Genomic DNA, 26415 nt, shown 5'->3' with positions numbered 1-26415 from the left:
TGAATGTTTTAACTATTCTGGAGGGCTGCATCTATGATATATCACTTCTAAAATATGCACTGAAGCCTCAAAACACATGTCAGTGAAAGCTACAATTCTGATTTGATGTTTTTAGATATGCCCTTTGGTATATGCATGTGCTTATTTTTGTTGGATATAAATCCAAGTGTTTGGTCAGTAGGTTATGCACATGCCCAGTTTGAGCAGATATTTTCAAGTACTTTCCAAAATGACCATAACAATCTATACTTCTCCCAGTAGTATTTAAGAGCTCATGTTGTTCTACAGCCTTGCTAACATCAAATATGGGCAGACATTAACTTTCCTCTATTCTAATAAAGCTTAATAAAAGTTAACTATAACAGAATTCTACTTAGCAACTCTCATTTTCCTTAATTAAAAAAATGCATTCTAGCCAGGTAGTGTTGGCACATGCCTTTAATTCTAGCACTCAACAGACAGTAACAGGCAGATCTCCAAGTTCAAAGTCAGCCTGGTGTATAGAGCAAGCTCCAGGACAGCCAAGACTGTTATACCATGAACCCCTGTCCTGAAAAACCTAAATAAATAAATAAATAAGTAAATAAATAAATAAATAAATAAATCTGAGTCTTATTTTATATTAGTTATGAAAGAGGAAAAACTGCATTATAAATTAGTGCTCAATCTTTTATTAGGAATACTGTTCAAATGACAATTACTATTACACTGGTTCTATAATTTACAAGGCATAACAGTACACAACTATATACTATAAAAGTAAAGACACCTATCAAGACTCCACTGTCTAAAAATCAAAATAGCACACAAGAAAAGTTCTACTACTACTTTCAGAGTCATTTTTTAACTTCTATTTACTTTGGCTGGCTTTGGATGAATTAAATTTACTTTTGTAAATATAGTATAAAAAAATAAAAAATTAACATGTGTAGCCATTACACAGAAGCAGTACCTTGCAGAAACCAGACTAATTTTGAGATTACTTGTCCATTAAGTCTTGATTTACAAAGTATATTGTTAGTCATGTGATATAAGGCAAATTACTTACCTATTCTGAGTCCCAGTTTTTTCATCTATAAAATAGGAATAATTAGAGCACCTATACCTCACAGAATTGTTAAATTGAGACACCAACCAATAATTTTGGCTATTACTATTAATTTCAGGATCATTTTTCCCATCTGTAGGACTCAAATGACAATACTTCAAAGCAAGAAGATTGACTGAAAATATCTAGCATAGTGGCACAATGTTAAAGTCTATCAGCTTTAACCATCGTTTCCTTTTCCCAGAAGCTTTCAAGTTTGCTTAACAGTATCCCTTTGCCAATAAATATATACATAAATATATATAACAGACTATAATTACTAATAAAATGTTAAACTTGTACATCAAAATGCAGAAAGCCAAAAATATTAAACAGGAAAACTACAATCATAGAAGGTTGCAATCCATGACTACCAATATACAGGACTAGACGACAGATTCTCAAGACATAACTGTAGAGTGTTACCTGCAAATAGTCTCAGGGCATACTAAACTCCACATTCATCAACCAAAAATATTTTTTTTTAATCTTATAAAGTATTTTTCTCAGAACATGAATTTTCTTTAGATTGGAGATATAATTCAATGATAGAACACAGGCTTCTCACGCACAAAAGCCTATGTGGTAACCATCCAAAGTACCACCACAGGGAAAAAAAAAAAAAAAGTTTAAACGGTCTGGTCTCAGTCCACAATGTAATAAAAAAAAAAAAAAGAAAGAAAATTTTGCAACAAATACTTCAAAACTAAAAACAATGTTCTTACTATTAAGTCCAAAAAACAAAAAAGCAAACACTGCTCTTTTATAAGGTATAACCAGAACAACAAAGACAAATTCATAAACAGGTTTTTATTCATTCTGAGCATTCTTGAAAATGTAATTAGTGAAAAAAAATTTTTATTTAATCACCAAGCTTATATTTTAAATGTTAAATCCTGGCTCACTCATTCATTATTTGGTCATTTAAAAATTCATTAACTAGCCAGGCAGTGGTGGCGCATGCCTTTATTCCAAGCACTTAAGAGACAGGGGCAGGCAGATCTCTGTAAGTTCGAGGCCAGCCTGGTCTACAGAGGGAACTTCAGGACAGTCAAGGCTAAACATTGGAGGAAAAAAAAATGTAATAACTGAACTGGGTGGTGGTGGGACACACCTTTAAAACCAGCAATAGAAGGCTTAATAGAGGGCTGAGGTATACATATCTGTGAGTTCAAGGCCACCCTTGTTTACAGTCTTCCATGCCAGCCAGGGCTACATATAAACAAATAAAAATAAAAGTTCACTGATCATTCTAAATTTAGCTTCATCTGTAAAATGTGGGAAAGAACTAATTCATATTACCTTGTATAAACTTATAACTTCTTAGCACTTTTCTTAACACATAATCATTATTATACTGTTGGGCCTTGAATGAGGTAACTTCATTTAACCTGCCACCTTTAGTCACGTAGGACACAGGTAGAGGGCTTGATTAACAAGTCTCCAACTCCAGAGATTTAAATATTAATGAATTATCAAAAGGCCAGGGGCGTAGCTAATTAAGTTATTCCCTCCCCTTTCTCCCTTCCCTATAAGATTGGTCTCCCCTGGCTTTGGGGGGTGGGAGGAGCGCGTACCACCTGCATCCATTTACCGTGTCATGAATAATAAAGCTTTGGAAAACCAGACTCCACGTGTCGCCTGATCTGCCACCACCAGGTTCCCAGCCTTTGGAAAGTTGAGCCGCCACGGGCGGCTGTATCAATATGGGATCCTCCGCTGGCATCATGGGAAGCCCGCCCAGGACCCTGATGCCGGACCGCCCTGGGACCCTGCCGCAGGACTCCCTCCCCCCGCCCGCGAGATTTCTTCCCCACATTATACTATCGTATAAATAAAAATCTTATATGAGAAAAAGAAAAATATTTTGAGTAAAACAGAAAAAATGCAATTAACAAGAGGAAAAACTTAATCACTGGTTTGTCTTTTAAAACAGGGGCATGGCTAAGTGGTATATTAATTGTCAAGCATGTAGAAACCACTAGGTTAGAGACCAGAACAATCAGACAATCAATCAATCAGCAAGCAATCAAATAAACAAATACCATAATTTTGATAATAGTAACCAATAAAAACTAGAGATAACAAAGAAGATGGCTTAAATCAATAAAGTGCTAGCTACACAGGCCTGAGATCAACCTCCCAGAATCCATTTTTTAATAAAGAAAAGAAGCTGGACATGATCCCACATATATACCTGTACTGGGGAAACGAAGCCAACAGGACCCCTGGGGCTCACTGGCCAGACAGTCTAGGCAAATCAGTGAGGTCCAGGTGAAGTAAGAGATCATGCCGCCTTCAAAAAATAAAGGGATGGAAAGATGGCATGGGGGCCATAAATTGCTCTTTTAGATGACCCAGACTGAATTCCCAGAACCCATTTAGTGGCTCACAACCATCTGCAACTCCAGTTCCAAGAGATATGACTGTTCTCTGCTAGCTTCAGTGGGCACCAGGCATCCATATGGTACACAGACATTCATTCATGCAGGCAAAACATCCATGCAGATAAAATGAAAATTTAAAAATCTTTAAACATATTTAAAAGGTGGTACACAACTAGGAGAGACACCCAACATCAATCTCTAGCCATTACATGTGTGCGATCACATGCACATACAAGCATGTAAAGACACACACACACAAAGAAACCTAAGAACAAGAATGAAAGTCTCCATTTGAAAAAAATAATAGGATAACTAGTATAACAGAACTGAATGGCCTATGACCTAAATTAGTAGGTCATTAGGAATAGATGATTTTTTTCTACCTCCCGCCCCCCAAAAAGGGATAAAATACAAAGAAATAAAAATATATAAACAAGTTTGGGTTTTTAGGGTTTTTGTTTATTTGTTTTTGTAATCTACTAAAAATACTCAGCCTAAACAATGGTTCTCTAGCTACTTCCTTTTGGCTTCCACTCTAAATATCTCCAGCAGCCAAATAAAGATATCACTAACACCCTTTCAAGTCAGTGCCCTAGAATCCTGTTTCCTCCTATCCTTCATCCTTTCATCCACTGTGGCCTCTTTAGTTCCCCAAGAGACTCACATTCAGTCAACCATCTCTTAGCTTGGTGGATCTCCTTGTTAACAAAGAACCCTCCCATCCATCATAACCATGTCCTCCTGTTCTTTCATCTACTCCTTTTTTCTTCCCTCTTAGTAAAAGTAGAATGTCCTCCCATGAGCCCATATATTTTATTCCTTGGTACCCAGCTGGTGATGCTATTTGAAAAGTAAAACCTTTTTAGGAGAGGACGTCTCACTAAGTGAACTTGGTCACTGGGGAGCAAATCTACTGATTTTATAGACGGGCCTCACTTCCCATCCACTCTCTGCTTACTGAGTAGATATGAGCATTTGCCTTCATATTCTTCATATTCTTACTACTATGCCTTCTAGTCATCCTTTTTTAAACTCTGAGCCAAAATAAATTCTTCCTTCCTCAACTAGCTTCTGTTAGGTATTTTGTCTCATCAAGAGAAAACCAATACAACATGTACCATAAATCATAGTTCAGTAAATAACCAGACTAATAACAATAAGTAAATAAACATCAATTTGTAAAAGGCCTTTGATACTCTGAAAGCAAGAAAAATCCACTGAAGGTTTTAAATAGGAAAATGGCATGAACAATCAAACTCTATCTCAGCAAATAAGGATTAACAGCATACAAAAATAACAAGTATATGGCAAGACTGTCCATCCTTTCCTGCAACAAACAAAGACATTCTGAGAGATATTCTTCCCACTGAACTCAAATCAGGGTCTCTTAGGGTAGACATTCAGGTCAATGTCAACCAATTAGATGAAACCTGGTGACAGCTAAAAGACCAGAAGATCTATCACAAATATACTGGGAAAAATTACTATGTTACAAAATAAAGGAGAAAGTGCTCCATATAGAATAATTTAAAAATAAAATTGTGATATTATAATTATTTAGCTTTTTGAAACAGTATTTTGAAGGATGTAAAGTCTAAGTTATATAAGAATAGCTCACTTTCAAAAAGTTTATTTGGTTACCTTTATTACCTTTACTTAAGGATATATTCATCATCAACTAATGATTAAAGAATATTTCTCCTTTCTAAACTGGCTTTTATATTCAGTTTTAGATCAGTCCAGATAATTATCTTGATTAAATTATCTGACACTGGTAACAAGCACAAGTAGTGAAGGCAGATGTACTAGACAGGCATTTACTCTCATTCTGAAAGCTAACTCTTAGACTTACCATACATTTGGAAAGCTGTAATGGATCATGAACCCACATTTCAACAATGGGAATAAAAAACTCATATATATATATATATATATATATATATATATATATATATCCATATCCACTTATTCATCATTTATTTCCCCACACGGTCCCCAACATGCTTACTTTTTTCCGTACGCCTTCTTGGGTGCTGGACAGTTTGAGCAAAACAGGAGGAAGGAATTTAGATATAATATTTTGTAACTGTTCATCTGTTTCAGCATGGCCAAGTCGTAAAAAGACCCGTTCGAGCTGATCTATAATATAAAAAAAAAAAAAAAACACAAGAGAGCTTGGCAAACCAAACATAAACAAGTCTATTTTTATAGCTTAATTCTTTTTTCTGTACTGCAGATCCTTCAGTCAAGAATTTCAACCAAACTAGCCCCATAGACAGATGATTGTGACACAACCAGAAAGTACTGCTAAAAAAGGTCTATTAGCTAATCATGTACACCTGTTTTTAGACATTTAATCTCTGAAAAGGAGAATAACTAAGAGTAATTCAGTTACTTAGTCTTTCTGAAGGAGTTAGTTACTAAGAAAAGATACAAGTTTTTTTGGGTGTTTTGTTTTGTTTTGTTTTGTTTTGTTTTGTTTTGTTTTTAAAGTACTCTTCTAAACCTAGCTAGGAGAACACAACAGAGGAATTTGACTAGATGTCAGGGACTAACTGAGGAAGTTTCTCCAAAGACAGAATCACTGACCACCACTATGTTGGGACTGAATTAGAAAATCAGACACAAAGTATCCCACAGGAAGCTATAGTGAGAACCATGTTGGGCAAGAGCATGGGAGTATATTCAACAAAATGTAGATAGTAATTATTAAACAAGTCACCATGTATCTTTGACCAGTGCACTATATAGAACAGAGAGGAAGGTGATGGAGAAGAGAACTCACACGAATGCCAGATACCTGACTGCAAATCACTGTTAATTTTTTAAGTACTAGGCATTTATGAGGCCATAGGTTTGAACCTCAGCACTGAAAAAAAAAAAGGGGGGGGGGTGCTGTAATGAAATATTTGTTTTTCAAAGGCTCTTATGTGGCACTGAGCACAGTGGTGCCTGACTGTAATCTCAGTATTTGAAAGGCTGAGGCAGGAGGACCACTCTAAATTTAAGGCTAGGCTGGTCTTCATAACAAGATAACTGTTTCAAAAAGAGATAGGGATGCCTCAGCAAGTAAAAGCTCTTGTTGTGCAAGGATGAAGCTCCGAGTTCAAACCACCAGAACTCAGGCAAAAACCTGGGTATAGTGACATGCATATGTATAACCCTATAACTGTGAACAAGCAGACACAAAAGGATCACTGGTTTTTGCTGATGAACAACCTTATCTCAAGTGAATAAGGTGTAGAATAGAGCAAAACATTCAAAACCTCCTCTGTGCATGAGGGTACATATCTACAAAAATACACATGGTCAGACGCTACGCTATCCAACACTCACACACATCACAAATCACTTGTAAAAATTATCAGGAGGAATGAGCTGAAAATATTTTGTATCTTGAGCAGTGCATCATGCCAATTATACTTCAATTTTAAAACATATTTTTAAAAGTCTTTACTACTTAGTGATTAAAACCAAAAACATACTCAGATGAACTAATACAGTTACTGAAATTTACTTCAACTAGTAAAGTTAGCCAAAAGACAAGCGTCAGGAGTCATATAAATGAAACTTAGACTACTCACTGACTGATAATTAGCCAAGTTTTGTAACGAATACTAACAGTTACTTTTTTGTTTTATGTGCATTGGTATTTTATCTGCATGTATGTCTATGTGAGGCTATCAGGTCCCCTGGAACTGGAATTACAGACAGTTGTAAGCTGCCATATGGGTACTGGGAAGAACAGCACTCTTAACTGCTGAGCCTTCTCTCCAGCCCTAAGAATTACTTTATTTGCCTCAAATATTCTATCTGTGAAAGAAAGTAGCTAGATCTATCAATGAGTGAGCCCTGAAAGAACAAAAGCAGCAACACCCATGTAGAAACATACAAGCTCTATATCCAACATGAATCTTATTTTAAATATAATTCAGTAATAAAAGGCAACAGACTTCTTGGGGAAATAACTAATTCTAGAGCTTAGAACAGGAAAAAAGATTTTTAAAAGGTAGCCTGAAACATCTTATAGTACTAGAGATGAAATGAAAAGTTAAGAAGGTATTGAAATCAACCTGAAAGAACTCCTGCTAACCAATACTGAATCAACTAACAGAACACAATAAATAGTATAGGGCTGGGTTTAAAAGCCAAACTAGGAACCCACGGTGGTCTTTATTGATGTCAATAAACTAAAGGAAAAAGGTAAGCCTTTCTTATGGAAGTACTCTAATATATTCCTCAAGGAAGAATAGCTTTATCCCTGCCCTCTTTCTCTTTTCAGGGTACGCTGGATTTAGTTACTACTTAAAACAGAAGAAAATATATTAACTTTACAATGGAAAAATACTCTCGCCCAAGAAAAGACAGTTTATATCAGCAGTAACATCATATAATGTGTGCATGATGAGATGTAACAAGAGAGACATTTCAGCACTCTTGTATTCATTCTAAAACCCACCATCTAAGTCTATTTGCTGCTAAAACATCAGAAAATCAAAACTGAAAGACACTCTACAGGGTACCTGATCAGTATTCCTAAATACTGCCAAGATCATAAGAAGGTGGGGGGGGGGAAGCAAACTAAGATACTGCCCCAGAGAGGCTAGGGTTAACTATTGAATGCAGCCTTAAACAGGATGGGGGGGGGGGGGGAGAGACATTGAATAATAATAACAACAACAAATAATAATAATAGCAGCCCACCCCCAAATCAATACCATCTACAAATGGCTGGGACTGGTGAAAGGGCCAGTCCTGCTGCTCCAAAGCCGCAGGATCTCCATGACACAGAGCAACAACAGGATAGCCAGCAGAAGTCCCAATGAGGATCCAATATTGATGGGGTCACAGAAGCCAGAGATTTAGAACTAGATCAATGACTCATTGCAACAGATATTTACAAGTGAAGATGTGTGGACAGAGGGATATACTGTGGGACACACTGCAACATACTACAGCTTCCACCAAGGGATGTTTCTATGCTTTGGGGTGTTGTCAGTGATGGTGGTTGTGTGTGTGTGTGTGCGCGTGTGTGCGTGTGCGTGTGTTTGCACGTGTGGCCATGCATGTGCGTGCACATGTACACAAGTATGTATTTTATTTTTGGTGGTGAAGGGAGTTTTGTAAGCGTGAAGGGCAGATATGAGGGGACAAGGAGATGAGATGAGCAGGATGGAATACATGATATGAAACTCACAAATTAATAAAAAATGCTTTAAAAACCTAGTAAAATCCCAAGTAAAGTTCCAGTTTAGTTTAAGAAAGGAAAATAGAACAAAGAATCAAAAGTAGGCAGGTAAATTCTGGGAATACTAGGCCAGATGAGTCTACTTAATAAACATTGAGTGCTATTGTAAAAGAAATTTTTGTTTGTTTTGTTTTTCAAGACAGGGTTTCTCTGTGTAGCCTTGGCTGTCCTAGAACTTGCTCCTTAGGAATGCTGAATTCAACCACTACATCTGTAAAAGTTCCAAGTAAAAAGCAGGAAAAAAAATGTTCACAGACAAGACAAAAAGTTAAATTTTCTTAACAAATTAACCTAGAAAAATCCATGACAAAGTTAAAAGGGGGCATATATTGTGGTTATTTTTCATATACTCATTTGTAATGCAATGTGATAATACAAAAAAAAAATCACCAAACATACAAGGGTACTACTTCTCAAGCAGATAGTTAGATCTTCCACATTCAATTAAGAATCAATGTACAACTAATCAGTTCATCTTTTAGTGACATAATGTACTTTTAAGTAAAATCAAATCAAATTGGGTGTGGTTAACATACTCCTGTAATCCTAGCATGAAGAAAGCTGAGTTACGATGCTAAGAAGTTCAAGGCCACCCTACTCATACCAAGAATCTATCTTAAAGAGGGGAATAGGGTACAGAGAGACAGCTCTGAGGGCAAGCCTGACAACCTGAGTTGAGTCCCAGGATCACAAAGTAGAAGGAGATAATTTCTGCAAGTGTCTTCTGACCTCCGTATATGTGATTATGTGGTATGATAAGTGAATCCCTAAACACACGCGCACACATGCACACCCCTAGGATGCACACGTGAGCATCCACATGAGGGAGAACATACAGGTATTTTTCTTCCTAAGATTGTAACCCTCTTGTACTTTTATTCTTCTACCTGATATGACATAAGAAAAAAAAAAAAAAAAAAAAAAAAAAAAAAAAAAAAAAAAAAAAAAAAAAACCTCAACATTTGAAAGCCTCTCAATGTGGATTTCCAGCTTTCAGAAACAACAGAAATACTGGGGTGGGAGAGTGTGTAGGGATCCACCAGTAGAAAGCTCAGTACCACATTATATCAAACATGGTGGCTCTTAGGGGGGTGTCAGCAATAGGATTTTAATTTCAAGGACATCCTTGGTTACATAACAAGTTCAAGGTCAGCCTAGGATATGTGAGGTTCTATCTCAAGAAGAGGGGCCAAAAAAGAAAATGAAAGACATTTATGTTCAATATAAATTATCTAATCTCAAGTATTCTGTTACAGCAATAAAAACAGACAAATATCACAAGAGGACCTTTTCAAAAATAGGAAGAGATAGAACCAACCATATGTTCTGAAGATTCAAAGGGAATCCAAAACTCCCATCCATCTTTCAGAAGCTGTTAGCTCTAAATGATATTCTCCAAATCATCTAATAGATGATAAACAGAATGAGACAAGAGCAAGCTCTACCTTTTCACATTTTTCTACTCAATCAAACTTCCACTGTTTTGCTTATTAAAAAAATTAGACCCATTACTATTTCCCTTTAAACAATCAATTAAATGTTGGATGTGAGGGAGAGTTAGTGCATATGTGAGATTGTGCTCAAGATATCCTAAAGTCAAAGTCATAGCTTCAACAGCAACTACGATTACAGTGTTCTTAATAATATAAATAAGAAATTTACCCAAGTTTTTAGTTTCAGAACATGTTTTCAGCTAAGATTAATTGTAGGATCTCAGCAGCAATAGGAATCCTACACTAGATGTTAACACCTCCGTTTATCACCACCAAAAAAAAACTAAGCCAGGCCTGAGAGATACAATCCCATGTGCCAACAGACAAAAGAGCACATTTACTAGAAGTCAGAAGGCAAGTTGTTAGAATTGGTTTTCACTTCCTACCATGTGGGTTCTAGAGATCAAACTGTCAAATTCAAGCTTGCAAAGGTTGGCAGTAAAGTACCTTTACCTACTGAGTAATCTCTCCCATGCTAAGAAATAACATACACTGTATAAAGTTATAATCATACAATTTAATACGTATGTATGTATGTATGTGTGTATATATATACATATATATGTATATGTATATATGTATATACATTCCAAAAAAGCAGAAGTAAATAAAGTGTATTTAACTTGAACACAAAGGCAAATAAAAATTGTAAGTCAAATGGCAAAGGAAAGACAGTGTTACATAAAAATAATAATAAATCATGTGCTAAAGGAGAGCTTACTTCAAAAATGTTTAAAAAGTTAGTTTAACATTTAAAATCAGTATATTTAACCATACTAGCTGGATTAAAATTTTAAAAATCCTGTAATATTTCAATATATTTTTAAAAGGTACCCAGGTTAATAAGACAGGAATAAATTATCCATGTTGAATAAGGTTAAAAATAGAACTTCTTTAATCAGGTAAGAATCTTATTTTTTTTTAATTTGCAGCTTTGTACTTAATGATAAAATACTAACTACATTCTCCATTATTTGGGGAACAACACAGAAACAGTTCACTAGCATGAATTCCATTTAGAGACTAGAGAGATATCTCAGTGGTTAAAACTACTTGCTGGTCTTGCAGAGGACCTGAGTTTAGTTTACCACCCACATGGAAACTCACAACCATCTGTAACTGGAGTCCTAGGGGATCCAACATCCTCTTCTGCCCTCTGTGAGCATCAGGAATACCATAGTATGCATACATATATGCAGGCAAGCACTCACACATAAAAAATAAATAAATAAATCTGTTTAAAAAAAAAAGAATTATATTGGGTATATATACGGACTCTGGTTGAGAGTTGGGGCCACCCACTTGTGGGGAGCCAACAGAAAGCAGCTATCATCCTTGCAGCCATCTTGAGCCATATATCCTGACAAGAGACTTGTTTACAACAGCCTACAACAGCTGAGCACACTCTGATAACATCTTGTTTTAGATACCCAGGATTCTCCCTTGGGTGTGTGAGACTTAAAGGGGTGTGACTTAAAGGTGTGACTTAATTGATTTAGAAGTGAGACATATAAAAGGCAGAGACAGACAGAAGAAGGTAACTTGGAAAAGAACTTGGAAGAGAAACTTGGAACTGGGAAAGAGACTAGCAGCTGAAACAGGATAAGGACTTGAGATTTATTACAGCTGGAACTAGGATTAGGACCTGAGACTTGGTGCTAGGAACCAGGGACTTGGAACTAGGGACTTGGAGAGAAGAAGAGAGACTAAACTAAAAAACAAATGGGATTGAATCACACTCTGTCTAGTCTCCATTCTTTGTGTCTATCTTCACACTCTCTCTTGCTGAACCCCGACCCGTGGACCGGAGCAGTTTGGGGCAGTGTGGGCTCTAACAGTTTAGCCCCCAAGGCTTTTGGCAGTGTGGGTTCCAACATTGATAGAGCTGTCCCTGACATTTTGGCCCCCAAACGTGGGGTAGTGTGGTCCGTAACACCCACTCATCTCAAAAATATTAACACAGAATTGTTCCTATCTAAAGGAAATGCAGAGACAAAGAGTGGAGCAGAGACTGAAGGAAAGGCCATCCAGAGATGGCCCCACCTAGGATCCATCTCATCTACAGACACCAAACCCAGATACTACTGCTAATGCCAAAAACCTCTTGCTGACAAGAGCTTGCTTGGTATGGCTGTCTCCTGAGAGGTTCTTCCAGAGCCTTACCAATACAGATATAGATGCTCACAGCCAACCATCAGACTGTGCACGGAGGACCCCAATGGAGGAGTTGGGGGGAAGGACTGAAGGAGCTGAAGGGGCTTGCAACCCCATAGGAAGAACCATATCAACAAACCAGACCCCCCCCCCCCAGAGTTTCCAAGAACTAAACCATCAACCAAACAGTACACATGGAGGTACCCATGGCTCCAGCTTCATATTTAGCAGAGGATGGCCTTGTCTGGCCTCAGTGGAAGGAGAGGCCCTTGGTCCTGTGGAGACTTGATGCCCCAATGTGGGGAATGCTAGGTGAGGCAGGAGTGGGTGAGTAGGTGGGTGGGGGAACTCCCTCATAGAAGCAAGGGGAAGGGAAAATAGGATAGGGGGTTTACGGAGAGGAAACCAGGAAGGGGGATAACATTTGAAATGTAAATAAAATAAACAGTAAAAAATGAAAAAAAAAAAAAAGAATTATATTCAAGGGCTAAGAATATAAGTCAGTGGGTAAAGTGCTTGTCTATTACATGCAAGGCCCCAAGTTCAATCTCTAGCACTGGAAAAAAAAATTAAATAATTCTACTAAAATGTTTGTTGCAAATTATATTCAAAATAATAAGACAAAAATAAATAAAATATACTAGATTGAAAAGAATATTTTCAGTATCTGAAGATTATATTTACACACAGAAAATCAAAATCAGTCTACAGATAAATTACTAGAATAACAATATATAACAATGAGTTGATTGTCTATATATTAATAACAAATCATTTAAAAATAGAATTTGTGATCCTGGTACATAGCACGTACTAGTAATTGCAGCATATGGGAGGCTAAGGCAATAGGAACATGTATTCAAGGCCAGGTTGAGCCATATGGCAAAACTGTGTCAATCAATTTATGTAATCTGAAAACATCTTTTTCAGTGACACATAAAAACATATATACATAGAAATTAAGGGGAAATTATGCAAGACCTCTCTAAGCAAAAAAACAAAATGTACTGTGCTGTAAGAAACTGAGGAAAATAGAAAGGGCATACAATAATTGTGGATCAAAATAAACCAGATCTCTTCATCCAATAATTTAAAATCTGAAATCCACAATCTAAGACTACTGATGCTACACTCAAACTAACACGGATCACAGTCAGGATACAAGTATATTAAGCCTATTGTAGAAGTAAATGGAAGACATAAGGAAATTTTGTGTTTAGACTTGGGTCTCATCCATAAGCTACCATGTTATAAATACATAAAGGTTTTTAATCTAAAAACAAAAATCAAACATCCTATCTGTTTCTAAGCCTTTCAGATAAGAGTTACAATATACTAACAACATGTCAATTATCCCCAAACTAATATGCAGAAAATATTATCCAATATCAACTCAAAAGTATTTTAAGAGTACTAAATAAAAGTCTGATTCTACCATTTGTACAAAGGACTAAGATTTGCAAAGGTTAACCTGGAAGATTTAAAAAAAAAAAAAAGTTAGAGAAAAAAACTGCCAGTATTTATCAAACTAATTGATGCTGAAGAGGAAAAAGTTTATATGACAAGATTTCAAACCTCACCAGAACCTACAATAATTAAAAGTACAAGGTGGTACAAAAACAGATCAGTTGAAAAATACAAAAACTCCTTAAGAAATGAACATGTACAAGCCACCTGATTTAAAACAAAGTTATGAATAAAATAAGTGAATATTATTTCAGTAAACTACACTAACAATAGCATTGTATTATGGGAAAACAAAATGTAACCCCTATCCCATCACACCAAACATGAAAGAAGATAAATTTCTGGTGAATCCTAAATCTAAATACGAAAAGCTAAAGGTAGTGATGGAGTACGTGCTTAGCGTAAACAAGCCCCTGGGTTGCATCCTTAGCACCATTCTCAAAAACTCTGAATATGAAAGATAAAACAATACAATTTCTAGGGGGAAGAAAATATTCTTACTGAGGCAGGAAAAAAAGGAGCCTCAAAACAGGAAGCTAATTGGTAGAGGGGTCTGGAAAATACAGAAACCCAGTACCACATAGCAGAGCTTATAGATGTAGATTTGAAAACAACCAGCCTAGAAAGAAATTACTACTCTGACAAAATGTATCTCTGTAAAATCTACAGCAAAAATGATATTGCGTACAAAACCTGGACAACACAAAAAGTACAAACTATTACTACTACTAAGCAAACTGAACTAAAGGTTCATGAAAATGCAGTATAAAGAATAAACAGGATTTTTTTTAAACTGCCAGTATTTCATAGCTTGTATAATAATAGCTATAAGAAGAGTATGTGGAATAAGAAGTTCGTGTTGCATACAGGATCAGAGTAAAGAAGCCAACTGAAATACATGAGAACGGAGTCAGAAAAGGACGTTTTAAAATGTGTGCAACAGCATTTTTTAAAAAAAGGTATGGTACCTAGAAATGAATCCTACAAAACATATCAAAGTTCTTTATAGAGAAAAATGGTACTATGTGCTATAAGTTAATCCTAATGACTAGAATAAGGATATTAGAAATATTTAGGTTTCTGTATCAGATGGAACAGGTTAGTTGATTCTGTGGTTAAAATGCCTAAGTCTCTAAAATTTAAAGAAACTGACATTAACTTTCCGCAATACTCATCATCCAAAGCTCAGTAGGAAGCTCTGCTCAGCAGTCAGTTGACAGGGCCAACTCCAGATGAAACTTTGCTGCCTCGCTTCATAACCTCAAGCCTTCTGCTCTACAAGCAGGTTAACCTAATCTTAATGCCTTAGACACACACCATACCATGTCCCTAGCCAAAAGTCCACCAAGACTTTATCTTGTACCGAGTCAAAAATATCTGGTAAACAGTAAGAATGTCCACAAATAAATCCAGCATTATAAAAAATAGTACAATATACCACAACCAAATATTTTCTATAGAAAAGAGTTCATGAAAGTTGAAAAGATGATTATAAAATTCAGGTGAAATGTGAATTAAAATAACACGGAATATCAAACAACAATAACCAATAATTCCCACAAAAAAAATGAGTCACTCTACTACATTTTAGGACTTATTATAAAGTTACAGCGATTAAGAGCATATAAAATAAGTATTTAAGAGGGACAAATCAACAAATTGAATAGAGAATACAGAAGACAACCAAAAATGAATGAAACATCATTTTAAAAATCACTTTCAGATAAATTAATAACATGGATTAAAAACTAAAGTATTTTAAGCTTTGAATGAAAATCTGAAAATGAAAAATTGAAATATACTCTCAAGCACAAAGCATAAAATACCAACGAGACATTTTTTAAAAACTAGTTCTATACAGTAAAAAGGGGAAGAGGAGTACATTATAAATATCTCGTATCTTTTTAACTATTAAAAAACTGAATAGAAATACTTTAGAGAACTAAGCTACACCTATATAACTCCAGAGAGCTGCCACAAATCTGAAGTCAGTATAGTGAGTTCCAAATACGCTGTCCCAAAATCCAAAGAAAATCAAGAAGGGAAAAAAAAATAAAAGATAGAGGGCAGGTAGGTATAACACTCTGTATAACATGATCTTGGGAGTGGGAGGAGCAAATCTCCTGAGAAAAGCTAAGCACAAGGACATATGCATAAAACCATTCATAGTCACAGGGTTAATAAGAGTCAAAACTGAAAGTAACCAAAAATCAGTCAACAGAAGAACAGATTAAATGTAGCAGGCTATCCTGGAACTCACTCTGTAGACCAGGCTGGCCTCGAACTCAGAAATTTACCTGCCTCTGCCTCCAAAGTGCTGAGATTAATAAAGGCATGTACCACCACTGCCCGGCATAATTTTCTAACAAAGACATCAAATTTTATGAATATGAAAATACATTTCAGAATATAAATGAGGTGCTCTGGAATGTAGCTTAGTGGTAGATCACCTGCCTAGCATGTATAAAACCTGAGTTCAATACCCAGCACAGAAAAATAAATACTAATAAAATTAATGTTAGAGGTCTTAAGTAGAAGCTGAGATTGGAAAGGAAGCTGAAAATACCTAAACCATGTCTGCATCATATAACAAATCAATTACTAACCTAAAGCTACCGCATATTTTTAATTATCTGGTTAATTACCACAAAAATATCCCAGACTATAATAAAATAATTCACAAACATTCTTTTCAACTTAAATTATTATATGTAAGATGACCATGGGGTCTTTTGGATCTTAGAAAAACATGATGTAATATAGATATTTGCATTTATAAATGAAACATTAAAACTGGAACTCATGACCTAACTGACTTACTAAAGGTGACTGAAACACAGACATCTCTCCCACAAACCACTATTTATTCAAGTAGGTAAAAGTAGCTCCATTTTATATGAGATGAAAACATCTACAAAAACTATGTTGATCAAGATTACAAAGCTATTAAGTGGCAGTTCATCTCCAATCACAATGTTCCTTCCAGTATGCTGAAATACAGCTTGGTTTCAGCAGAGAAAGACAGTGAAGATACTACAAATCCTGAGACACCTGTATACATCATAAATTTGACCTTGACTAACTTTCTTCAGGTATTCAGAATTGGGATTCAAAACAAAAACTCAAACCTCCTCTGACTGGCTGAACTTAGAAGTATAAACTAACAAATATGATACAAATATCTCAAGCCTATCCTATCAATCACAAAATCAGAGAAAGTTGAACTGAAGAAAGAATGGCATGAAAGCTTGGAAAAGCTGGAAGATCTGAACAATTTCTAGTTGAAATTCCAAGACTCTCCTGAAGGTCCCTCTCAGTTCCGTAAGTATTTTGATTTACTGCACGTGCCATCTTGGCTTAAGCCAGCTTTCAACTTGATCCAATATAAATAAAGATCTTATAGAAGAAAAGAAAAACACACCTCCATAAAGTACATTTAGAAAACAAAATGCTTCCAATGCATTGTAATTAATATCAGGAAGGGAATCTTTCCTGGGAGTAGACCAGTAGTTGTACCCTAGACAAACATTCTCACCTATGATATGCTATCACTCCCCAGAGCCATCCAAATCCCAACTGTTTCTTACATATACCATAAATTCTTCCAGCCCAAATATTTTGAGACATCCTTGCTCTAGCCCACTGTCCCAAGTACCAGAGCAAAGTGTGCCACCACATCCAGTTTTTCCCAGTCCAATTCTTTTGACCAAGTAACATGGTGCACTCTCCCAAATATACTAGACCACTCTTCTATCTACACACATCTAAATCCACCCCCACCCCACTCATATACTGTAGTATATGAGGCCCAACTCATATACTACATACTATGCATACACACATACCACTCTCATCCTGGTCCTATGGGCTCACTATAGTAGTCCTTTTCTGGGAAGGATACAAAGTACAAATGCTTAAAAAATTCAACGGGGAAGAGAAGAAACCTGTGACCCAAGGTTTACTTCTACTGGGTGTAAACCTACCCAACACATGCACATCAGAAACCATCCTATGACCACATTTAAGTCCCTTAACAACTCTATTAGATGTAACTTCAGAACCCACCAAAATCATCTATATAATTATTAGAGAGACAAGTAATTGCAACTCTCTCTTGAGTAACCCACACCCACACTTATGTCTTATATTTTCACTGAGCACCTCTCTTTCTAATGATCCCCATGCTTAAATCTATTATTAAAAATCTCTTCTTAATGAATTCCAATTCTGCTTCATACTGACTCCTAAAATTCTCTTTTGTGGGAAATTCAAAACTCCCAGCTTCTGCTGAATGCAGGTATAGGAAGCATCCTGGAGCTATGTCTCAGCTCAACATCCTCCTGACACCTGTCCTACCACTTACATTCTCTATACTTCTAATGATTACCATCTTTTGCTACATATTATATAACTGCTCAATCTTCCCTTTTCTACACCAATTTGATCTGACTCTACCCTACACCATACTCACGCCTCCATCTTCTTCCAGCTTAAGTTCAGAGCCTATAACTGAGACTCTTTTATCCAAATACTTAACTCAGTTCCTTTAGAAAGTAGATGCTCAAATACTGGTTGAATGCAGAAAATAGTAATTCTTTATGCATCATGAAAGCTACTTAGAAGTTTATGTATCTAACAACTGTAATAAGAAAATAAACTGGTTGACAACTTATAATTAGAATGGAAATGAGACATGTTTTAATACCATGACAAGAAAGTAAGATTCCCCATTGTGTGGCAAAGCTGTACTGATCCAAATCAGGGGAGTTGCAGCCATTTCTACAGCAAAGGGAAAAAAGAAAAAGAGGAAAATGAAAAGGGGACCAACTAAAACATAGAAAGTCAAGTGCTCTGAACACAAGACTACCCTGTAACTCACCTCAGCTTCAATAATTTACTTGGAAATGTCTGAGGGTGAAGAAAATAATGATTGTATAACAGACAGAGTTGGTGCTCATGTCAACCTGAAATAGGCAGAACCAAAGCAGCATTTTCAGAAATGGGAACCTACAAGCTAAGAAAAATAGAACTAAAGTATACAATTGGAAGCGGTGACTGAGACATGTAAAGAGGAGACTTGGAATCTTAAAACACTGAAAACCATTTTAATTAGTTTGAGGCTAAAACTGAAAAATAAGGAAAACCTGACCAGTATCTAGATTATTCTCTTATAAATCTAACTAGTCCTAGCCCTGAAAGTCTGCCCCATCTGTTGATTCCTAAATACCACTCTAAGTCATTGACTGTCACTCTAACACCTGCAAGACCCAAATAAGGACTTTTCTTCATAAAATAGTAACAGAAATCAGAACTCCCATCTTCATTCCTAAGATTTTAAAATAGAAGTTTGCCCCTACTCCAGCCTTTTTAAAAGGAACTCAATTAAATGCAAATATACTTTTTAAAAAGCAAATGCCAATCACTCCCATAGTAAGCACAAATACAGTAGTATGTTGGAAATTAGGAATGATTCATTCCCAGAGTGAAACAATTCATCACAGTTTCTGCAAAAGCTGCCTGCCTCTAGCTAGGACAGTCCGAGGGAACGAACCATCATGGTCCTCGGTCCTCACCTATGCAGCACTTCTAGTACTGCTGCCCCTCAGAACTAAGGCAATGAAAGCATGTTTGTCCCTCTGTCCTCAGGGCCAAGACAAATGCCCAATTAAGAAAGTCCTTGTTATATAGCTATTTTCTCCAAATTCAGACATTCTCTCATAGAGAGGGGAAAAGGATCATAAGACTCACGAAGCTAATGACACTTTGGAGGTTCAGAAGCCCAAGACATTATGATATTCCTTCCCCAGTTACATAAGCAGTAAACAATTACAGAATAAGGAGTCATCCAGGTAGCTCTCTGCCCAAGTCTGCCAGGGAACTCTAGGAGCTCAATTTTCATGAATTGTCATGAAAACTGACATGCTTTACAATCCAGCAGGTACAATGAGCTCTCCTGTAAGTAGCTCCTCACCCAGGCTCCTGCAAGAAACCCAAATAAACTCATTGTTTCACAAGCTAAATTTGGGTAGAATTTCTTTGGTTTGCCATTGGTACATGTTGGGGGGGTGGATAGACATTACTGTATTCCCCAAAGTCATGAGTCTTTTTATCTACAAGAACTAGTAACAAACTCCTTAAGCAAGGCAAAGTTAAGAATCTATTTATTTCCTGATATGTATGAAATCCTAGCCTTCTGTATAACGTGCCAGACTACTTTAAACTCCCTACCAACTCAATACAATCCATAAAAAAGCTTCCCTCTTCCTGTGTCAACGCCCTACAAGATTATTTCCTTACTGCCTTCAACTCCTCACTTCTTCACACATACACACAGGAAAGCAAAGAAAGCATAACGGTAGCTTGACAGCTGGACCAGATGATTTGACAAGAGTCCTCAACAATTTCTAAGATGCAAGTTCACAAATACTCCCACCTCTAAAAAGGCCTTTCTCCTCAGAGCCAGCAGCTGTCAGGCAACCAGATAAAATTAATTTTAATAAGGTAGTGAGCAGAAGGATCACTTTGGCTTACAAAACCCAAGTCTAAGGGAGATACTACATAAGAATTCAGGTTGCATAATAGTCCAACGTAGGATAGTTAATATCCACCAAAAGCAGTTAATTACTTGGAAGAAAGCTGCTCATTTGGATGTGAACATTTCTGAAGTGTTTTGGTTGTTTGTGTGTTGTTTATTAAGGCAGTATCTCACACTATAATCCCAGTTGCCTGGAATTCACTATGTAGTCCAGGACGGCCTCAAAGTTGTAGTGATCCTCCTGTGTCTGCCTCCTGAGTATAGGGATTACGATACAGGCATGCACCACCATGTCTGCCTAAAAAGTCACAATTTAAATCCTAGCACTTGTGTTTTGAACTGCTTGTCTTTGGTATATCATAAAAGCATTAATACATTTCTCATGGGTTCCAAAACAATTAAAGAATCTAGGATGGAATAAGCAATGCCCTCATTGCTCTACTAAACAAGTCTGTCAACCCTTTCAACCTCCCAATTTTTATTCCTCCACATACCACAGGGGAAAAAAAAAGATAAGAAACAGCAAAAATAAACCACAATTTATTCTGAAGTTGAATTCTGATTTATAAACCATTCCAGCCCTCAAAATTCCACTTAAATGAATTAGCCATTATATACTGTAATTAGCAGTATACATACTAAAAAGTCATAAAATAGTTAAATCAGTCTAAGAGTTATAGTAGAAGATAGGCACACAATAGACTTTTGAACTGATGTTACTAACCCCAAGTAGTCACTAGTGTTGAATTCATGGAGTTTCAAAGAACTATCCAGTATCATTAAAAAGCAAAACTAGAATCACAAACTTTGTAATACTAACAGAATAAAACAGCTTAAAAAAAAAATCACAGTGCATATTAAAGTAGCAGAATCAGGAATACCCAATTACCATAAAGATCCCTCTTACAAAACCTCTTTTCAGAAGTTAAAATAATTGATTCCATAATAATGTTCCTGAAATTGTAAAATGTTTTTTTGTATAGCAGATAATATTAGTTATAAACTGTCATCCATTGTTTCTGCCTGTGCACATTGCTAACTAATATTTTCAAATTTTATATTTTTTTTTCTTTTTTGCTCATTCTTTTATATTTATCACCACAGAGAATAGAAATATCAGGCACATACAAACTAACAAGAACTTCACTTGTTCTCTCAGGTAACTAGGAAAGGAAAAAGAAAAAAATGGGGGGAAAAAGTGAAGATCTTAGGGGAAAATTGCCACCTAATAATCTATGCATTTTTAAATCTGCTATAAAAATGCACATATCCTCAGGAACTAAATCTACTAACCTCTACAATCAATGTGATACATGGTTTATCCAATCTTGACAAAAGTCCTCTGGATCACCAATGGTATGTTCATCCACTCGTACATATGCAATTGTATAAAGAATCTATTATTCAGAACACCAAAAAAAATACAATTAAGACTTGTACATAGAACTACCATTTTAAGAAAAATAAGCACTTTTCATTTCTTGCTAACATCTTTGATGCCCTCCTTTGCAAATCAGAATAAGGAAAAATACAGTGATTATCAAATTTGGTGAAGAAGGGTACTGCATAAACAAAATCTGAGCCTACATATAAAGCTTCAAAAGATACACTGATAACTGACTAAAGATTTTTAAACTCCAGTACCAATACAACATGAAATTTATCATATAAATATGTGCATAAGTATATTAAAACCTTACATTAAAATTAAAGGAAGTATCTCAGTTACACAGTGGTTTTGTAAGAAGAGAGTTAACCAGTATACATGTTGCCAGTAATATAACTGAGAAATACAAATGCTTAAGTACTTAGGAAGCTGAAACAGGAGGATCAAGAGTTTGAAGTCAGCATGGGCTACATAGTGTGACTTTGTCTCAAACCTCAGGAGAAAACAAAAATTAACCATGTAACTCTAGTAACCCATGACTTCTCCCAGGACTCATTTTCTTGACTATTGTCATCTCAACCTTCCCTACATATTCACAGGCTCCAAAGACCTGTCTTCGGAACAAGCCATCCATTCCTATGATCCCATCATCCCCACCTCTTCAAAGCTTTAGAATCAAATTTCCCACATAGATGTGCAACGCATGTGCCAAATACTACCAAGTTTATACATGCATCATGCATCATTTCTTCCCATTCTTAGAATCCTATGAGCTTGTTTTGATGTAATCCCATTTTACAAATGGGAAAAACAAGGCCCAAAGGTAGGCAGTTTTGTGTTCAAGGACACATTAACCAAAAGTGTTAAAGCAATAAATTTGAAACCAGCTTTGACTATAATTTCAGAGGCACTGGGCACCACCCAAACCATTCTCCTTAATCTATTCAATAAAGGTTTCTCCATCAATCATTCATTCGTTCATTTGTTGAATACAATCTTATTTTTGTTTCTTCCCCATTTCCAATTCTCTAAGTCTGCCTAAAAACTACTTTCTGCCCTACTTCCCTATCCTACAGTCCCCAGTCAGATTCTTGGAATCGTTCCTAACTCTTTCCTCACTTGAATAACCCTCACCTATATAATAACAACCCAATCATTCCTACATACTTCAGGACTTCAATTAATATTATCTCCTTGCCAACTCCATTTCTACTGTCTCAATTCAGACCTTACATTTCTTTGCCCATTTGATCCCCTCCTTGTAAATCTTGTGCTCTTGATCTGTGGATTCTTGCAATTAATTATTTCACCACCATCATCTGTTATTCTTATAAAACAGACCTTCTCATGTTGTGTGACAGCCCTTTAGGAACTCTGTTGGGTCTCTACTGTCTACAGAACTAAGTCCAAACAAACTCTTTACATTGGTTGGCATTTCTATGCCTTGGTCTTATCCTATCTTCCCAGTGTTTTCTGTTCTTGCCTTTCCCATACAAAAAACGTTAGTAAATTTAGATTCCTTAACTGTTTATACAGAGCACTTGTAAATATAACTATCTTAACAACACCATGAGTATTTCTTGTCATCACCCCATTTTATGAGAAAGAAAGAATATTCAGGAAAGTAATTTGTTCTAGATCCTAAATAATGAAGGCACTATATACCAAGTCTCAAACTACCAAGTTTATTTCTTTTCCTAGTTCTTCACCCAGCCACAGTAAACACATCTTCATTCCGCTCATATGACTTATTTGCCTTTTCCTAAAATGCATGATTATTGATTGCTCTTCTTCCAAGTTTCAATTTAAGCTACTATTCCTTAGACCCTAGAATGTGATACTCATTCACTGAAGTTTCCAAAGACTCATATTAAGCATTTTTCATATCATGCTTCATATTAGCTATTTATATTGACATATAAATCTGTGTCTAATTAACTATAAGCACTCTGAGGACAAAACTATAAATTACTCAATTTTAAAAGTCTGCTTACTGAATTGGAAAATATGTGGATAAAACATGTAATACACGACAGCAGTCATCAAAGCAGAGTCTTGGCCAGACTGAAAGGAGAAATCAACAACAGAATCAAACCATTTGAGAACACTAGCATGCCTACAGTTTTAACATCTATCTTCTGAACATGACCAGTATCTCCATGCCAACTGTTGGCACTGGCCTTTATTAAAATTATTGTTTACTGGAAGCATAATTCAAAAAGAATGGAGTAGTAATAAGCTGTGGAATGAGAGAGAGAGAGAGAGAGAGAGAGAGAGAGAGAGAGAGATCCTGTTGTCATTTTCCATTTTAACTTCCTATTTGCTTACATAACCAAAACTTAATGATATGGGCTTGACAGCCTTTCTATAAAGATCAACTCAATAGTCTATATCTATGATTACAATGATTATCTTTGAAGGACTATTTCTATATGCCCAAATAATTAATTGTTCAACTACACAACTACATATCAGCTTGCCACATATCATCCTCTTAAAAAAAAAACAAAAAACAAAAAACACTCTGAAGATTGCTGGAATGTTGATTATCTGATACCACTAAGATACCACATGGCTGTGCCTAAGATCAAAATGAACAGTATACACTTCAAGATTATATGTTGCTTCTTCAAGAGTTGTCTATAACTCAACAAAGATCAGGTTTGAACGCCACCTAACAGTTATAAACCAAGACCATGAAACTACTAAGCAGCTAACCAAGCAAAAACTCGAGTCCTTTCTTCCTGTCAGAAATACCTCTCCCAGCTACTGAAACAGTTACAGTGCAATGGTGTTAGTGATGGACACTAGAACTTTCCCTCTTGTGGGCTTCAAAACAACGTTTCTTAGTTTAGCAGAATGATATTTCTGTTTATGTGAGTGATTGTATGCCACTGAATGTTAGCCATGTCTGAATGAAGATGCTGTGTGTGTGTGTGTGTGTGTGTGTGTGTGTGTGTATATGAGGGTTCATTTTTCCATAAACCAATAAAAGATGTTAAAATAAAATCTAGCTATCTGCCCTCTATTGAGTTTCATTCCAATTGCAATTATGAGCCCAAATACAAAGAAAACCAGGCATAATTACAAACTACATTTTAAAAACACTTTTAATATGAACTAATTAATCTTTGTCCACATACTATCCAAAAGCACATTCTGCTCATCAAACACAGAACACTGCCACAGTAGAACCCTTCCCCAACATACCCTGATTTTGATCCTTATACAAGAGACTAAAAGAAAAAAATTGAAAACATAACTACATCTTTCTATAACTGTAAGGAAGTTAACAGCTCACAGAATAGAACTGACATAATTTTTTAAATCCAAGAATCTAAGTTCAAGCCCTAACTATGCCCTAGGATAATGTTACCATCTGGTTGACAGCACCAAACTCAGTTACTCTAAGGAGTCAGCAAGTAGGTACAAACTAGAGTACCTCTCTAGAGTACTAGAGAGTAGGTACTCTCAAAAAAAAACATTAGTTTTACTATTATTCTGTTATAGCCATGATTCAAAGTAAAATATATAAGATTTAAATATTTTTTTAAAGAACATAAAATCTAACAAAACTAAAGATTATCTTGCCTTCCTACCTTTTGGTCACTTGCAAGTTCAAAGGTTTATATCATTCAATCAATCAAAGGCTGGGCACGGTAGTGCATGCCTGTAATCTCAACAGAAAGAGCCAATAGTTTGAGGCTAGCCTGGGCTATATACCCACACCCTGACTCAAGGTGGGAGAGGGGAAAGAAAGAAGGGATAACAGAAGGAGGAATGTAGTGAATAACACTCAATTTTGCTACTCAGGATCTCTTACAGTATACTATGGCAATATAATTAAAAGTGGCTGTATATATGAAAGATATATGAAAGGACTTAATGTAACTGAACAGTATACCACCAGGTGGTATATATAGTGGTGAATATATAAATATTCACTTTCAGTTTTTCTGAGTGTTGAGTTCCATAATAAAATAGTACGATAAAAAACAATGCTGCCACCCAGAGGAATGCTTCTATTATCATTTATTATACAGAAATGACAGTAAGCCAGATACAGTAGTAACAGCCTGTAGTTATAGTCCTAGCATTCTGGAGGCTGAGGCAGGAGAATTTCTGGAGCCCAAGAGTTGGAGAATAGCAAGTGTAACTTACAAAACCAATCTCAAAAACAGTAAAATACCACCAGATGTTCAGATAATTAGCTCCTTTTTCTTGAACCCCTCAAGGCAACTTTATCATTCATCTCCTCTTAATACAGCCATTCTAAAAACAAAAAAAAACAAAAAAAAAAACAAAAACAAAAACAAAAACAAAAAAAAAAAAAACCTTCAGTGGGGGCAGGGGAGGAAGCTTTTGCTGTATATACTTCAGGCTGACCTCGAACTGTAGCTGCTCTGGCTTCAGCTTTATAAGTGCTTGGGATTGCCAAAAAATGTCACCATCCTCATTGGAAATGTCTTAACCTGAACACATGTATATGGTCTCAAGTTATTCTAAGGTACCAAATATCAAGTCTTTAACTTCTCCGGAATAAAAACAGAAGCTAAATCAACAAATTTCTTTGGTAATTTGACCAAAGAAAACAGAACAGCTAGATGGACCATCTGTTCCTAACTTTAACATTTGCTGCTAATGTCAATAAATCCCT

At 36.0% G+C, this 26415-nt stretch overlaps 1 protein-coding gene across 6 annotated transcripts in view; it reads right to left on the bottom strand.

Annotated features, from left to right (window-relative positions):
- Nucleotides 1-26415, bottom strand: part of Ecpas (Ecm29 proteasome adaptor and scaffold) — a 107061-nt gene that overhangs the window by 77595 nt on the left and 3051 nt on the right. For 4 of the 6 annotated variants that reach the window (XR_013110658.1, XM_034501920.2, XM_034501918.2 and 1 more), the window contains exon 2: nt 5483-5613. Coding sequence is in view for 5 of the 6 variants with exons in the window: in XM_034501920.2 (XP_034357811.1) it covers nt 5483-5613 (131 nt within the window). In the remaining variant the exon portion in view is untranslated. Of the gene's footprint in view, nt 1-5482; nt 5614-21664; nt 21769-26415 lie in introns of all 6 variants that reach the window. The other 2 variants (XM_076934898.1, XM_034501919.2) reach the window with 1 other exon arrangement.

The sequence above is a fragment of the Arvicanthis niloticus genome, chromosome 5, assembly GCF_011762505.2.
Source record: "Arvicanthis niloticus isolate mArvNil1 chromosome 5, mArvNil1.pat.X, whole genome shotgun sequence".
NCBI classification, from domain to species: Eukaryota; Metazoa; Chordata; class Mammalia; order Rodentia; family Muridae; genus Arvicanthis; species Arvicanthis niloticus.
Note: the sequence above shows the minus strand (reverse complement) of the source record. Positions and strands in the feature narration are given on the sequence as shown.